Source organism: Mus pahari, chromosome 23 (genome assembly GCF_900095145.1).
Source record: "Mus pahari chromosome 23, PAHARI_EIJ_v1.1, whole genome shotgun sequence".
NCBI lineage: Eukaryota > Metazoa > Chordata > Mammalia > Rodentia > Muridae > Mus > Mus pahari.
In genome coordinates, this window is record NC_034612.1 from 7,018,354 (window position 1) to 7,035,614 (window position 17,261).

At 48.5% G+C, this 17,261-nt stretch overlaps 1 protein-coding gene across 3 annotated transcripts in view; it reads left to right on the plus strand.

The window, feature by feature from the left end:
- Positions 1 to 17,261, plus strand: part of Taok3 (TAO kinase 3) — a 147,030-nt gene that overhangs the window by 67,605 nt on the left and 62,164 nt on the right. For all 3 annotated transcript variants that reach the window (XM_029533599.1, XM_029533600.1, XM_021187253.2), the window contains 6 exons: positions 2,066 to 2,276; positions 7,884 to 7,955; positions 8,945 to 9,046; positions 12,179 to 12,224; positions 13,283 to 13,379; positions 15,689 to 15,802. In XM_029533599.1, coding sequence (XP_029389459.1) covers positions 2,157 to 2,276; positions 7,884 to 7,955; positions 8,945 to 9,046; positions 12,179 to 12,224; positions 13,283 to 13,379; positions 15,689 to 15,802 — 551 coding nt within the window. In that variant the 5' untranslated portion in view covers positions 2,066 to 2,156. The remainder of the gene's footprint in view (positions 1 to 2,065; positions 2,277 to 7,883; positions 7,956 to 8,944; positions 9,047 to 12,178; positions 12,225 to 13,282; positions 13,380 to 15,688; positions 15,803 to 17,261) is intronic.

Genomic DNA, 17,261 nt, shown 5'->3' on the forward strand with positions numbered 1-17,261 from the left:
AGCTCCTGGCTGCAAAACATCACATGCCAGCCAGTCCAGAGCACAGACCTTTCCATCCCATCTCAGGAACCACGGGCTCTGCCCTTCAGCATTACACAGGCTCTGCCCTTCAGGATTACACGGGCATGCATCCGTCAGTCCACGTCAGGAACCACGGGCTCTGCCCTTCAGGATTACACAGGCATGCATCCGTCAGTCCACGTCAGGAACCACTGGCTCTGCCCTTCAGGATTACATGGGCATGCATCCTTCAGTCCACGTCAGGAACCACGGGCTCTGCCCTTCAGGATTACACGGGCATACATCCTGTCAGTCCACGTCAGGAACCACGGGCTCTGCCCTTCAGGATTACATGGTCATGCATCCNTCAGTCCACGTCAGGAACCACTGGCTCTGCCCTTCAGGATTACACGGGCATGCATCCCCTCAGTCCACGTCAGGAACCACGGGCTCTGCCCTTCAGGATTACACGGGCATGCATCCCCTCAGTCCACGTCAGGAACCACGGGCTCTGCCCTTCAGGATTACACGGGCATGCATCCCCTCAGTCCATGTTAGAGTTTCCAGCATCCTGATGGGGGAGCTGCCTCCCTGACTAGTCCCTGGCCTCACCCTCCTGGGAATCCTCCATACATGAAATCATCTCTCTTGCTGGCTCTGTTCACTTAACACAATGCTTGCAAGATCCACTCACACTGGAGCATCGACCGTTACAAGATCCACCCACACTAGAGTGGAGATTGTTACTTTCTTCATTTTTGTCTTTTTGAGACAGTTTCATGAAGCCCACCCTGCCCTCAAACTCGCTGTATGACCAAGGTTGGCTGAGCTCACAGTCCACCAGCTTCCACACAGCACATGCTGGGACTGCGGGCACACCCCATCACACCCGGCCCTTCATTTCTCCTCTATAGCTGTTGTATTCCATTGTGTGCGTAGACCACATTTTCTTCACTCACCAGTTACCCAGTGTAGAGGTTATACCTGCAGTCTGGCAATTAGGGGTAATGTCACTTGGAAAGCTGTGTGAGCTTGTGATGTGAATGTCTTTCCCTTTCTTTGGGGTATGTACCTGACAGTGTTATTCCTTATTTTTCCCGTGTGTGTGTGTGTGTGTGTGTGCGTGTGCACGCGTGTGTGTGTGTGTGTGCGCGCGTGCACGTGTGTGTGTGTGTGTGCGTGTGTGTGTGTGCGCGGGCGTGTGTGTGTGTGTGTGTGTGTGTGTGTGTGCATGCATGCATGCTTGAAAAAGCCAGATAGGATCCCCCAAAGCTGGAGTGGTTGTGAGCCCTGTGGCAGGGCTCTAGGAAGAGAACTCTGGTCCTTTGGAAGCGCAACATGTGCTAACCACTGACCCATCCCCTCTAGTCTCATGGTGCGAATTCCTGAGGCAATGCTAACTCCAGGTTCTGGGTTTTAGTGGGTGTTTTTTTTTGCTGATGGTGATGGGTCTGTCTGTCTGTCTGTCTGTCTGTCTGTTAATGAACTCTCCTTCTCAAGCTGTCTGCACCACTCTGCGTTCCTATCTGCAGGTTCAGAGAGTCTCCCTCCTTCCCCCATCGCCCAGTGCCTGTCTGCTTTCATACCTGTCCTAGAGAACATGAAATGGTCTGGCTGCGGGTTTTGATTTTCGTTTCTGATGAAGACGGCAAGCTTCAAAATATATTTTCATAGTCATTTGTGTGTCTGCATTTTCGTAAAGGAGGGTTTACTTAAGTCCCGTGCCAATTCTCAATTTTGGGTTTCTTGTCCTTTCACTGTGTGGAGTTGTAAGAGGAAAGTTTTCTTTAGGTTATTACTTTTATCTGTTTGGGGCAGGTGGGTTTATGCAGTGTCCATGTGGGGGGGGGGGTCAGAGGGCTTAGGGGTTGGCTATCCCCTGCGTTGTGAGTTCTGTGGATGGAAACTCAGGTCACCAGCCTTGGTAGCAAGCTGCCAAGCCATCCTGTTGACCTAGATAAACGCTTTTAAATATCGGTTTGTGTTTGTGTTTTAAATATCATCATCAAAACAGTGTGCTAGAAAGAACTGAACGGCAAATCTCATTGTTTTTTTTTTCCTACAGGAACTGAAGGTTTATAAGAAAAGTTGTAGTCAATGAGAGAGACAAAAGGACTGAGCCGTCACAAAGCATCGTGCTTGTCACACCGGCCACCATGCGTAAAGGGGTTCTGAAGGACCCAGAGATTGCCGACCTGTTCTTCAAGGATGACCCCGAAGAGCTTTTTATCGATCTGCATGAAATTGGACACGGGAGCTTCGGGGCCGTATACTTTGTAAGCAGTCACCCACCTAGAGGAGGTTCTGAAAGGGGGAGTTCTGCTGTCTGCCGTAGTACACGCTTACAGTCCATATAGAGATGAGGCCATTGCAGAAGTCCGTTCTGGAATGCTAGGCTCTGTTCCCGGGGTGGTAAGGCAGGGTGATACATTTGAAGTAGAGTCCCGTGTGTTTCCTGGAAACGTCGGCTCCTTCAGCCTCCACTCTCCATTCCTCCGACCCCTCCAAACCCTTGTAGTGCTTGTTGGTTGTGTGGGTTTCAGCTCAAGTGTTACTTTCATAAAACAGTGTTTACCATTCAACTCTTTACCTCTTAACACCCTGTGTTTGTGTGTAGTCCCACTCTAGCTCAGTGGCAGTGACACAGTTATGTGTAAGAGTGGCTAGTTATCATGTCCCTTCCCCTAAGTAATATGTACCATGATAAGCAGGGGTATGTCCATCTCATCCATCACTGTGTTTCTAGGAACTAATGCACTGACTGCCAATGGTAGGAAAGAGATAAAAGTAGGAGATTGGATGGGTGGGTGGCTGGGTGGGTGGATGTGTGGGTGTGTGGGTAGATGGATGGATGAGTGGGTGGGTGGGTGGATGTGTGGGTGGGCGGGTAGATGGATGGATGAGTGGGTGGGTGGGTGATGGATGTATGGGTGGGTGGATGGATAGATGGATGGATGGATGATGTGTGGGTGGGTGGATGGATGGATGGATGAGTGGATGTATAGATGAGTAGATGGGTGGGTGTGTGAATAGATGAACACATAAGTAGTTATGTAAAGAGATACAAAGACATTTGTTGACAATCACAGGAAGTCACTACTTTCTGATAAATGGTACAAGGCTATTCCTAACTCCAAATCCCGGAAATGTCTGACATGGGGCACAGCCCGTTCACCTGGTCTTGTGACACGTTCTTCTACGTAGAATGGCAGGAGTCTGCATCATCAGAGTAACTCATGTGGCTTGAAGGGCAAGTTAGGAGTAGAGTATGAAGTGTTGGCCCCTTCTTCTGTAGTCCTGTCTGCATTCACTCTTACGTGGTCCTCAGCCTCTGCTGTCTGGGTACCACTCTTCCTCATTTGCCCTTCCCAGTGGTTGCACAACTCCAGGGGCTGACTCCTGGCAGCATGACTCACATTCACCCTGTTGAAGAAGGCTCATGAAGATGCTAGCACAATACCCTGTGTACAGAGGGTACTAAATATGTCACTTGTTGCTAATACTCAACTAGAACACTTTGATGCTCACAAACACATTACTCTGTATTGTCCATGTATAGACGTGTAATCACTAAAAACAGAAGGAAAGGGAGCCAATGCTTTAATATGAAACTTTTAAAAGTAAAAGAGCCAAGCCTCTAGGCCCGCGCCTTTAATCCCAGCACTCGGGAGGCCGGCAGAGTCTGAGGCTAAAACCCTGTCTCAATAAAATAAAACAACAAAACAAAACAAAACAAAACAAAAAAACAAAATGTAACCCCTTTGTCTACTGTGGACACATAGGCTGGGCCTAAAGGAAGGGTTTCCCATTGGTCACATGCCTGTTGACATTAATTCATCATATGTGTCACACTGGCCTTCTGGTCAATGGTCCTTCCTCTTCGTACTCACACTAGGGCCACGGTATCTAAGACCTTACTGTCCCCTTGGTCTCTGTCTACTGTACTTGCATCAATGAGCTAGAAAAAAACATAAACACACACACACACACACACACACACACACACACATATCTTTAGTGCATGTGTGCAGCTTCTCTTCTGTCCTTCATCTCAGCTAAAGTCTTGCTGTAGCCACCAGTGAGGTGCATCTAAGCTCTATCCTGCCCTCTCTCAGTTCCTCTGTCACTGTCACAGGACTGTATGCAAGCCTTTGTGTTGGAATGTTCCCCACCGCCCTCCTCTGCTGACCCCTCGTCATCTTTGGGCATTAAGTTTAAACCTCATCCCTTCCAGAAAGGCATCCCCTCCTAAGTCATGTCCTCCACTGTGATCCTGGTAGACAGAGGCACCTACCACCCCTGCTTTAGAGCACCTGGAACAGTTGCAGTTTCACACTTGTCTGTGTCTCTGGTTTTCTGCCTTTGGGTGTTTTGGTTGGTTGGTTGGTTGGTTCACTTGTTTGTTGGTTCATTGGCTGGTTGGCTGGTTGGCTCGTTGGTTGGTTCGTTGGTTGGTTGGTTGGTTCATCGTTGGTTCATTGGCTGGCTGGCTGGTTGGTTGGTTCGTTGGTTGGTTGGTTGGTTGGTTGGTTCACTGGTTTGTTGGTTCATTGGCTGGCTGGCTGGTTAGTTGGTTGGTTGGTTGGTTGGTTGGTTGGTTGGTTGGTTGGTTTGTTTGTTGGCTGGCTAGCTGGCTGGTTGGTTTGTTGGTTGGTTGTTCACTGGTTCATTGGTTCATTGGCTGGCTGGCTGGTTGGTTGGTTCGTTGGTTGGTTCGTTCGTTGGTTGACTGGTTGGGTTTGTTTTGGGGTGTTTTGTTGTTGTTGTTGTTTGTTTGTTTTCAGTGCTGAATGTGGAACAGGGTGTGTGCACTCTAGGCAAGTGGCTGGCTACACACCCATCCCTGCTTCAACCTATCTCTTTATCCAATTTGAGGAGAGATGCGTACCGGACATATTTACTCAAAATTCTGTCCCTACCATTTAGCACAATATTTAACAAAGTGTGAAGCCTTTGTCCTGGACCTCATAAGATGGCTCAGTGGACAAAGGTGACGGCCACCAAACCTGACAACCTGAGTTCAACCTCCACACACTCCGTGTGCACAAACCCAACAACCTAAATTCAGACTGCCAGAGCCCACACGGTAGGAGGGTCAAACCGGCTCCTGCAAGTTGTCCTCTGACTGCCACACTCACACGAAGACACCACCACCAACAACAAATACATGAATAAGTATAAAAAGTATTAAGTATTTGCTAGTTAGATGAATGAATGATGGAAACACAGTTCTTGGCATGGCTGATTAGAATTTTTCATAAATCAGAGTTTTATCATTTATTATTTACTCACAAATTATAAATCTAGCCAGTCTTACAGACCATAGTCCATTCTACAGCCGTACCACCCTGAGCAGCCTCATCTCCTCTGTTCTGAGACGCTAAGCAGAGTCACTACTGGCCTGAGTAGTACTGAGATAGAAGGCCAGGGCCCTGCAACCCAGGCTTCTCTAGTGCAGCTCCTGTGACTCTGTGGTCAGTGGCTTTACATGGGGAGATGCCAGGAAATGAATGGAACGTGGCTCAAAAGCCATCACCGCCGTGGCGGAACAAATCGGCTGAGAGTGTGTGTCCCTTCAGAACCGTTTGCCTTCGTGCATGGCCAGTGGCAGCACCCATGAACGGGGTGCTGGGAAGTTATCTGTGAAGAGAGGAAGCGGGAGGGGCCACCATGGAGCCTGAAGTCTTCTGATGCTCTCTCACTGGCCGCACAGGCCGCCGCCTAGGTCAGCATTGTGGCAGAATCATCAACAAAATAAAAGCTTGTCCTTGGTTTCATACTTCTCTTGGGGGCTGGAGAAGTGGCTCAGGGGTTAAAAGCACATGCTGCAGAGGAAGGACCTGGGTTCACTTGCCAGCACCCACAGTCAGATGGCTCACAACCACCTGTAACTCCAGCTCTAAAGTATCCAATGACCTCCACAGGCACTGCATTCGTGTGTGCAAACTCACACCCAGACACACTTATATACTTAATTTAGATAAAAATAAAATCTTAAAAATAAATGTAAAAGTAAGTCAATAAAAGTATCTTTGTAAGCAAGCAGGAATCTGGCTAAGATACAGTAATGGGTAGACATCAAGTTCTCAGAAGGTATGTCTGTTGTCTGTGATCCTGTCTAGAGCTCCCAAGAGCATTTATTCTATTGGAAATATAGAGCCTAATTCAAAATTACCAGGATAACCATAATCATGCAGAATACAGCACGGGGCATTGTAAGAAGAGATTGTGCAGAGTCTCCTTTTGCATGGTGCTTATCATTTACCATGATGATGATGATGATGATGATGATGATGATGATGATGATGATAAAGTGGGATGTGACCACACAAACTTCACACACCTGTGACCCCAGCACTATCAGGTGCAGAGGCGGGAGGATGACTGGGGCTCGCTGGCCACCAGCCTAGCTCTAGGTTCAGCGAGTGACCCTGTCTCAAGGGGATGAGGTAGAGAGAGATGGAGCAGGAGAATCAATGCCCTCCATTCACCTCTGCACACACAAGCACATACACAGGCACATACCTACACATACACAGCACCTGCATGTGCCTATAGGAAAAACAATGTGGAAAAGCCAGCAGAGAGGTTGTAAGTACGGACTCCGTAGACGTAAGGGAGCAGCACCAAACAGCCCGGACTATACCTGTCCTTCACGTGAGATTACATAATGGCACTGTCGAATTCCATTTGACTCTCTCTCCTCTCTCCTGCTCCCTGATCTTGTGATAACGGAGCCCAGGTTTCACACACGCGGGGCAAGGCAAGTGCTCTCCCACCAAGCTGTATCTCTAGCCAGCTTTCTTTCTAGAAAAAAAATGGATTTCTATGAAGAATATGATTTCTTTTCGTCGTCGTCGTGGTTGTTTCAGGTTAGAACATGGCTCCCGTGACAGAGCATGCACTGTGCATGGTTGTTTTGTTTTGTTTTGTTTTGTTTTTTTGGTTTTTGGTTCTAGGCTGGAGCCCAGGGCCTCACTCATGCTAAGCAAGCACTCTCAATTACTGACTCCCAGACCAAGGGAACTTTGTTTTTAATGGAAGTTTCTCTGTTCCTTCTAAGTCAGTAATTTTTGTGTATATATGCCTTTCTGAAGGCCTTCAGAATTGAGAACAGTCAGCCAGTAAATACTCTTTTATATAATAGGTCCTGTCACCCTAGTGAGCATAAAAATTATTTTAATGTGCATTTGGTTTCCCTGCATTTTAGCATCAAGAATCTGGGGTGATCCTGTATCTTGGCTACTTAGTAAATAGTACAGGAAAAAAAGGGGGGGAAGAGTACATTTATCTATGGATTGCCTGGTTCTTTTTCAAAAGATTTGCTGTTGTTGTTGTTGTTGTTGTTGTTGTTTGTCTATATAAGTGTCCATGCAGATATTGTGTCATGTGTTTGTAATGCCCACAGAGGCCAAAAGAGGGCGCTAGATCTCCTGAAGGTGGAGTTAAGGCTGCTTAGGAACCTCATGGGGGTGCTAGGAGCTGACCCCAGGTCTCAGCCAGAGCTCTTTCTTAAGCACTGCACCCTCTCTCCACCTCCGTGTCTGGTGGTTTCATGTCCAGTTGATCTCGTATGCTTAGCCGGTTCTCTGCTGTTGGGCATCTAACCAGGTGCAACTGAACTTCAGCAAGTTTGCTTTTCTTTCATTTAACTGTGTGTTTTCTTGAAGCCTGGCCCCCTTTTGGAGCATAACTCTCACATATTTTATACAGCAAGGAATACAGAGAAGCCACTCCCATGAAGGCTGGGTAGAGTGGCTGGCTCTCTAGCCTGCCAGTGGGGGTGTCTTTAAACTTCAAGCTGCCAGGACAGACAACAGCAAGGCTCAGGGCATAAGATTACTGCACATCATAACTTCTTCTTCCTCCTGTCTTTATCCTAGGCGACAAATGCACACACCAACGAGGTGGTCGCTGTTAAGAAAATGTCCTACAGTGGGAAGCAGACCCATGAGGTGAGTTAGCACCAGGCCTAAGCAGAAGTGGCAAGTTAGAACGAGGCGTCCTCAGTCCTGGCGTCCGGTGCAGGAGAGGCAGCTAGTTCCCCGTGTTGCCGTGTGTGTTTCAGAAGTCACTGGAAAAGAAGAGTCCACTGTTCTCACCACAGTGACATGGTCAATGTCTGAGATGACAAACAAGCTAGATACCTTCTTAGATAATTATGGTATGAAGACACACAGAACAAAGCTTTCCAAAAATGTAATCCATAGAAGTTATCTAAGCATTTCGCGCAGCTTTTTTCTCTTTCTTTTAAACTCAAAGACAATTTTTTATAAGAGTTTAAAAGAAAACCATCCTAAGACAGGCGAGCTGTGACCCTCAGGGGCTGCCTGATAAGAAGGGGTCCCAGACAGGAGAAGGGGGAAAAAATGTCATTTGAGCTGGCGTGGAGGTCCAGCAAGCAGAGAGAAAAAGTAAGGTGGCCCAAAGTGTCAAAGAAAGCAAACCTGGAAAAGAAACAGGCCGGGTGGCAGTGGTGACAGATCACTCTTAATCCCTGCACTTGGCGGGCAGAGGCAGACGGGTCTCTGGGTCTCTGAGTTCAAGGACAGAAATCCTGTCTCGAATCAACAACGACAGGCGGGGTGGGGGAGTTACATAACGGGGAGCACAGAAAACTGCTGGCCACGTTTCGTTGCTTGTGGGACCTCCAGTAAAGCTTTCTGACGTTGCATCCGAGCAAATGACTTTGCAGGGTAGAACGTGGACGTGAGTCGTGCTTTTCTTTTGATGCGTTTGATTAGAGATTTGGACTTGAAACTGTAGCGCAGGATAATCAGCTGGTTCATTTATTAAACATCCGCCTCGTGTCCATCTGACCCAGAAAAAGAGACGTATGCATCTATCTATCTAATCTGTGTATCTATGTGCATATGTGCACACACTTGCTTGATAAATACTGTTTGCAGTTTGAAAATTAAACATGTTTCTCTTGTTTCCGTAGAAATGGCAAGATATCCTTAAGGAAGTTAAGTTTCTACATCAGCTAAAACACCCTAACACCATTGAGTACAAAGGCTGTTATTTAAAGGAGCACACTGCATGGGTGAGTCAGACTTTAGTCTCCTTTCTCTAGGACTTTTTTTATAATTACTTATTTGAACCATAAAGCTATGACCCCTGTCTGTCCCATTTGACCTTTGTAATCGATTACTTAACAGTTGTCTCTGCTGGCCAGTTTGTCATACGGTATGGATTCCATAGGCTCAGTGCCCGTCTAGCTATCGGGAGAGAGCATTGAGCGAAGATCTGGTATAGAGTCAGCGTTGACATGTAAAACCAAACATTAAACCCTTCAGTCTCCCAGAACTTTTACACGTTATTATTATATTTATTTTGTGTGTGCATTTTTGCCTCGGCACACACGTGGAAGCCAGAGAACTTGTGGAAGTTCTTTCCTTCCTTCCACAAATTGTATCCCAGGAATTGGATTCGCGTCCCCAACAGCCTGAGCCACTGAGCCCCCAAGCCAGCTCTCCTCTCAGAATGTTTTTTTTTAAAGACTTATTTATTTTTATTTTGTATGTATGAGTGTTTTGCCTGCCTACAGGCCACACAGGTTTACAGTGCCCACAGAGGCCAGAAGAGACCTTCAAATCCCCTGGAGCTGGAGGTAGAGACGGTCATGAGCTGGAGGTAGAGACGGTCATGAGCTGGCACACAGTGCTGGGGGCAGAACAGTGCCCTTAACTGTTGAGCTGTCCCCCCAGGCCTCGTCTAGAACGTTTATCTTTGTTGCTTCCAGCCCCGCCCCATCCACACCATTCCATTTAACTATACAATTTTTACAAAATGATATGACCACCATGAACCTACAGTAGGGAGCTCTTCCACACATTTTAGGTTTGTTTTTTTTTAGGTGACTGTCACTGCTTGACACTAGCATGTCACATACCATTTAGAATAGGACAGTGTTGATCACATTGGGCATTTTAGTTTAAAGTCCCATACACCTGTCTATGATGGGTTGCTCGGGACACCATCGCCAACAGGAAATGGACATTCAGTTTCCAGACATTATGTGTAAGCACTCCTGCTCCAACAGTTCATTTTGTGTGTGTGTGTGTGTGTGTATGTGCGCGTGCGTGCTTGCATGTGCACATTTCAGTGTGTACACATGCATTTCTCCATGTGTGTATATGTACACATATATTTCTCATTGTATGTGTATTTCTGTGTGTGTGTGTTTGTATGTGTGTGTTTCTGTGTGAGTGCAGGTATACACGTGCTTTCCTTGGTGTGTGTGTGTGTGTGTGTATGTGTGTGTGTGCGCGCGCACGCATGCATGCAGCAAGTTAAAAGTCAGGTGTCTCCCCCAGTGGATCTCTACCTGATATATGTGTTGACACAGTGCCTCTCGCTGAATCTGGAACTTGCCTAACTGATTGGACTGGCTACCCAGCGAGCCCCAAGGAGATCCCCATGTGCACGTCCCCTGCACTGAGATTACAGGCTCACATCCGTGTACCCCACTGTTGCCTAGAGCCTGAGCTCGGATGCGCATGCTTGCAGAGCAAGAGCTTTACCCACTGAGCCATCTCTCCCGCCTCCAAGCAGCTTTTCAGCTGCGTAGAGCCTCTGCTTCCCGCCTGAACAGATGTCCATCAAAGCAGCATCTTACCCGGGAATCGGTTCTTCTGGGCAACCCCAGCAGCCTTGGAGGAGTCTGGGAAGACCTGGGTTGGACAGGATAAATGCTGCACGTTCCAAGTAACCAGAGTCTGACCCGAGCTTCGGAAGCTCCTCCCCTAGGCCCGGGAGCTCCTCCTCCAGGCCCAGGAGCTCCTCCTCCAGGCCCAGGAGCTCCTCCCCCAGGCCCGGGAGCTCCTCCCCCAGGCCCAGGAGCTCCTCCCCCAGGTCCAGGAGCTCCTCCCCCAGGCCCAGTAGCTCCTCCTCCTGGCCCTGCTGCTCTTCAGTTACACGGAGGTCTAGCCAGCTTGGTTACCTGGTTTCCATCCACAAGCAGTGTGACTGCTAGTTAGAAAGCTCTCCTACGCACTGAGCCACAAGAACCGGGGAGACAAATAGCACCAAGAGTAACCTAGCCGTGTAGGAGATGTGAGGGGAGCGGAGACCTACTCAGTGCATAGCTGGGCGGCAAAGGGCTCGGTGTGAGGGACTAAGCAAAGCACTCTCCACAACGTGCTTTTGAAAGAATAGGAACACAGTACCACTCACCCCTGTCCGGTGTTACAAGTTGTGTTAGAACACGGTAGCTCGCCACACAACTGTGACTTCACTGTGGTGTACAACCAATACATTCACGGGGAAGCGCATTCCCAGTATAGCTTTTGATCCTTCTCTGGGCTGCCGTGAATGCTGCAGTCCTCCCTGTAATACCAGGCTGTGCTTATCTCAAACGTTAGACAGTCCACACTGCTGACTGGGGACTTTCCTTTTTGGAGGCGGGGAGAGATTTCGAGACAGGGTCTCACTGTGTAGCCCTAGCTGTCCTGGAACCCACTCTGAAGACCAGGCTGGCCTCGAACTCACAGATACCCCTATCTCTGTCTCCCCAGTACCAGGGTTAAAGGTGTGTGCCACCACCACCTGGCAACTGGGAGTTTTCTGTTCACATTTGGTGTTGAGGATTGAACCCCCAAATAAATCGGGTGCCAACTCTAGAGTTCAACGCCAGTCCTTCTTGTTTGTGTAACTCCCTGACATGTTCTAGGTTACAAACAATGAGTAATAAAGTCTACGCACTTAAAACCTATTATGAAGCAAGGCAATATGGGCAGGAGGTATCCGGTCAGACCCAGCAGTCCCAGTCTGAGCACCACCTACAGGGACCATGTCCACATCAACCCTCATGGGCTGAGGCCAAGGCACCAAGGCGAAGGTGACAAGAACTGAAGTGTGGAAGATTATGAAAATCAGTTTGTTATCAGGCGACCAGACAAGGCAGGCTTAGGGCAGGCCAAGTATCTTCCCTCCTCATGCTTTCAGTGCCTCAGTTGGTTGGTATGTGCTTGGCGGATTGGTTAGTCAGTTGGTCAGTTGGGTACTTGGGTAGGCATATGGTTGGTTGGTTGGTTGGTTGGTTGGATTGTGATTGGTTGCTTGATTGATTGATTGGCTATTTAGTTGGTTTTGTAGCTATTTGGTCGGTTTGGTGTGGCTAGCTTGAGGAATTTCTTATTAACTTGTATTATTCCGATCTTTCAATCTGTTCCAGTTGGTGATGGAGTACTGCCTAGGCTCAGCCTCTGACTTGTTAGAAGGTAAGCAGGGCATCACCGCCTCTTCTGTTTAACCCCCGTTCTCCGTGGGGCTGTAGAGACAGCTCCGCGGCATGAACACTCTGCTCTCTCGAGGACCCAGTCGGGCTCCCAGGAGGATGCCTGTAACTCCAGCTCTGCGGACCTGGCATCCTCTTCTGGCCTCCACAGGCACCTGTACCCAATGTGCACACACGTACGCATGCACACGCAGGCTACACGCACACTCACGGACACTGAAATAAAACCTTAAAAACAAAAATGAATGTTATCTATTCCCAGACAAATCGACATAGTGCAGTTTGAGCCTCTGGTTGAAAGGCAGTTAAGGGTCACTAGGTACACCATATAGACTCTGGATATACACCATATAATCTCTGCAGTATAGCTGGGTGATTTCAGCAGTTTCCTATTGTTGAGGGCATGGCCGTCCGGGGCGGGCGTTGCTGAAATGGCTGCTTAATATGGTATGGTAGCCCTAGCCAAAAACCATCAAAGCCATGTATAAATGTCGCTGCCTGTGCCTTTCCAGTATCACAGTGGGCACGTATGTGAGAGGAGAGGTGCTGTCAACTGGTGTTAGTATCTACCCATGTGCTGAGTCACGACAGACCTGAGCTCTCCTACCACTGCTGCTATGTGTGACCAGCAGCTGTGTTTAAAAATTCTATTTAAAAACCGTCTGAAACTACCCATGACCTCTCAATAGAAGTTGCCTCATACCCTTTTAGGTCAAGGGGTAACTGTGGTGACTTTGTGGCAGAGGCGAGCAACATGGCCTCGAACGCAGTCAGGAGGGACTGATTAAACCAAGGCCAGCTGGGTCAGAACCGGCATTGCTTTGACTCGCCACTGACCAGTCAATTACTGCCGCAGGCCTATGGAGTGTATTGTGTGGGCTTCATCTTTGTGCCCTTGGTTTCCTCCTCCACTGCTAATGCTGTGCACAGTACAGCTTCCGTGCGTCTAGGTGAATGTGCTCTCCAGCTGGTAAAGTCTCTGTCACTCCGTGCTGTGGAAGGCTGGGCCATCTATCCTGACCCTCTTCCCTCCTCCCTCAGTTCATAAGAAACCACTTCAGGAAGTGGAGATTGCTGCTATCACCCATGGTGCCTTGCAGGGGCTGGCCTACCTCCACTTTCACTCCCTGATTCACAGGTAAGTCTAAACACCAGCTCCCTTTCCCAGCTCCATAGCCCGGGGACTATGGGACTACAGGAATCAGCATGGGGTCCAGTGTTGGGGGGGGGGTGCTCAGGGATCACAGGAGGCAAACGGATACCTCCCAGCCTCTCCCATAGCCCTGCGAAGACAGCACCCTGTCATGTTTCGGGAGGCTGTTTATTTGTTGCTTGTAGGTGATGGTGGCCATGTTTAGTTTTAGATTTTTTTTTTTTCTCTTTTGGGATAGGGTCTTACAATGTAGCCCAGGCTGGCCCTGAACTCATAATGTGGCCCAGGTGGATCTTAAGCTCCATTGGTTCTGCCTCAGTCTCCGAAGGGCCGGCATTTGTGGCATGAACCGCCATGCTTTGCTTCCTGTGTGGGTAGCTGGCCTCCTGACAGTGCAAGGAAATGGGGAGAACAGAGGCCGGCTGACACAGCCCTGTGCACAGAATAGCATCACAATGAGCTACCCCTTTTCTGTCGTGGAGAACAGGTGCCTCACCCCCGGGGCTTCCCACGCCTGAAGTCTGTGTCAGTCCACACTTGAAAGGTCCTCAGCACTCAACGGTGGCTCACACTCACAACTGCCTGTAACTCCCATTCCAGGAGGTCTGACGCCCTCTTCTGACCTCTGTGGGGATACATTTCATAGCACAGGCTACCATGCATCCCTGGCACCATAAAAAAATAAGTTAAATAGACAGAGAACCAGTCACAACTGGTAAATATTGGTTAAGTTCATTTACCGTTTTACCAATGGACTTAGCAAATTTTTGAGGTGTGTTTCCTTGGATTCATTGTCATTGCTGGGTTCTGACTCACTTGGACCTCTGCTGGGTCTCACCCAAAGCTACAGTTTACTTTTTTGTCTGCATTTCTTCATCAGCACACTGTGTTTGAAAGAAATGGAAAAGACAAAAAGGTTTTTTAAGGTTTTTTTTTTTCCTTTTAACATTCGTTGAATTCAAAAATGAAAGCTAGGCATGGTGGCACACACCTTTAATCCCAGCACTTGGGAGACAGAGGCAGGATAAACTCTGGGAGTTCAAGGCCAGTCCGGTCCAGAGAATGCTTTCCAAGACAGCTGGGACAACATAGAGAGAACCTGTCTCAAAAAAAAAAAAAAAAAAAAATCTGGTTTTTTGTTTTTTTTTTAAGAGTATCATAGCCAGGCATAGTAGCATGTGCATATATTGTAATCTCAGCACTTGGGAAGTAGAGGCAGAAGAGTAGAAATTCAAGGCCAGCCTGTGCTACACAAGGAGTTCAAGACCAGCCTAGACTATACAGGACTTGTCTTCCAACAAAACCTGAATACTGTTCATCTCATCCTCTTACTGCTTTGTGTGACGTTACATCTCCAAGCCCTTCTTTGTAAGAGAATAAACAGCATGCTTGTTTTCAGTCCTTCTGCCCAGTGTCATCTCGAGGCGGAAGCTGTCATCCCAGGGGAAATTTCGGGAACCCTTAAAACCCGTCGCTTTCTCTCCATTTTCCCAGCTGTGTCTCAGCCCATCGTCAGCTTGCAGCTCATGGTTCCCAGTCCTCAATATACATCATTCCCATCTTAAGAAGCACAAAGGAGCATCCGCATCATCCTTCATCCTCAGTTATCAAATCGCTTTCCCCTAACACCTTACTGCAGCATGCCTCTTTAGTGACAAAACCAGCTGCGACCCGTCCTAGGAATGCTGACGGCAAACTCCTAACCCTTAATCCTTGTCTGTTTTGATCTTTCAGGGTCTTCTCTTCTCTGTACAGTGTTATTTCTTAAATAACACCTTTTCTGTAACCCGTACCCTCCCATGCCTTAGAGTGGCAGTTACAGTTAAAGGCAGAAAGGGGCACGGGCGAGACAGAACAGGTATGTGTCCAGCCGAGGAACCCTGGTCAGGGCGGCAGTGTCAGGCATGTCAGATTTGGAAATGGGGGAGAAAGGGCAGTTACCGGTGGCTCCAGGTCTCCCAGCACGAGGAATGTTGGTGGTGGCTGGAGAAAGAAAGCACTGAAGAACACGCTTTGTAAGGGTTGCAGTCTCCTTGCGCTCCTTGACTGGCATGGCTGCCTCTTTCCCTCCCTCGCTCTCCCCCTCCCTCTGAAGACAGCTCCTCCTGGAAGTCCTTCCAGTGACCACCCAAGAATGTGGGCTCCCTTACAACACACAGTCTCCACTGAGAAAAGTATGCTTGTGTGTTCGCTTTGTTTAATAAACGTTTTATCTTGCAAATTGCATGTTCTGGCTTCTTGCATCGTAAGAATTAAGAAGTTAACCCTCAGATCCTCTTCTTTACCTCCTGTAGGGACATTAAAGCAGGGAACATCCTCCTCACAGAGCCGGGTCAGGTGAAGCTGGCTGACTTCGGATCCGCCTCCATGGCTTCTCCCGCCAACTCCTTCGTGGGGACTCCTTACTGGTATGTACGCAGAGAAGATACAGTGTAGGCTTAATATACACAAGGGAGGGTGAGCGGAGGGCACTTGGTGTCGCTGTTCTTGTTTGTACAGAGGCAGGGATTGAACCAAGGGCCTGCAGGATGCTGGGGGGGGGGGGNNGGGGGGGGGGGGGGGGTATGGGAGGGGAGTGCTCAGCCGCTGAGCCACATGGACATCTTCTTCATTTGAAAACAGTCTCACTAGTGTGTCCAGAATGGCCTCAGGTGGATTTGTTCTCTATCCCGGGCTGACCTTGAATGTGCAATCCTCCTGCCTCAGGCCACCATGGAGCTGAGCCCCCAAGCCTGTACCACGTGGCCTCCTGGCCTGGTTTCATCTCAACTGTGGGTTTCCAGCCAGGCCTGGTGGTGTACCTTAAACCTCAGCAGAGGCAGCTGGATCTCTCTGAGTTTGACACCAGAACTGCCAGGGTTGCATAGAGAAAGTCTGTTTCAAAAACAACAAAAACAAACAAACAAACAAAAAACCTGTTTTCACAATGTGCACCAATCAGATTGCCTTTGAGAAGGTTAGAGAGCTCGCTAGCCGAGAAGAGTGACCTTAAATTGTTCAAAGGAGGCAGCTGGCTTTGGATCTGCTTTGTGCGAAGTTATCAGCTCGCTGGGCTAGCTCCGTCTAAGGTTTCACTTGAGGTCTCTTTTGAACCGTTCCCTGGAGGCAGCGTGCTCAGATGAGGACAAGGATCTCCTTTACCGCTCTCTGGCTGGCTACCAAGACACAGAAGGGAAGAAATCCAAGCTCCCGACTCAATGGCGTCCTTTGATACTTCACGGGCCGTGATGACATTCTGATGTGGAGTCGTCCCCCACATTTTGTTCCAGATCCCCTGTCTGAACGTCCACGATATTCCACCATGCTATCACAGCTTTGAAAAAGACACCTTCTAGAAAACTCTACTAAAAGCAGCTGCTTTTTCACTTTCCTCCTCATCTCGATTGCATTCACCAAGTCGCTGCCCACACGGAATAGGCCCGAGCACTGTCCAAACCAAAGAGAGGGAAGGGGCCCCTCCCTGCTCAGGGTCAGGCACGCCGCTACCCACCTTTGCCAGAGCCTGATCTGTTCTGTCAGTTATAGTGTCTTTGGGACAGCAGATCATGATCCTTTATGCTGGCCCTCCAAATATTTTTCATGTCTTTTAGAGTAAGTCATTTGTCTGCACTCACAGCATACTAATACCTTACACATCTCCCCGTGACACGCCTCTCTGTCCTTTAGATGAGGAGACAGATAGACCGTGGTTGAGTAATGACCCGAGAGCAAGGCGAGAGAGAGTGATGGGGCCAGGATGTATTGAAATCATGCCGTGTTCCCTAGAAATCACCAAGGGTGTTTGTGTGTTCAAGAGTGTTGTTCTTCAGCATAGTGTGTGTGAGGAAATATCTGTCAGGAAAAAAAGTTGAACTTTTTTTTTTTTTT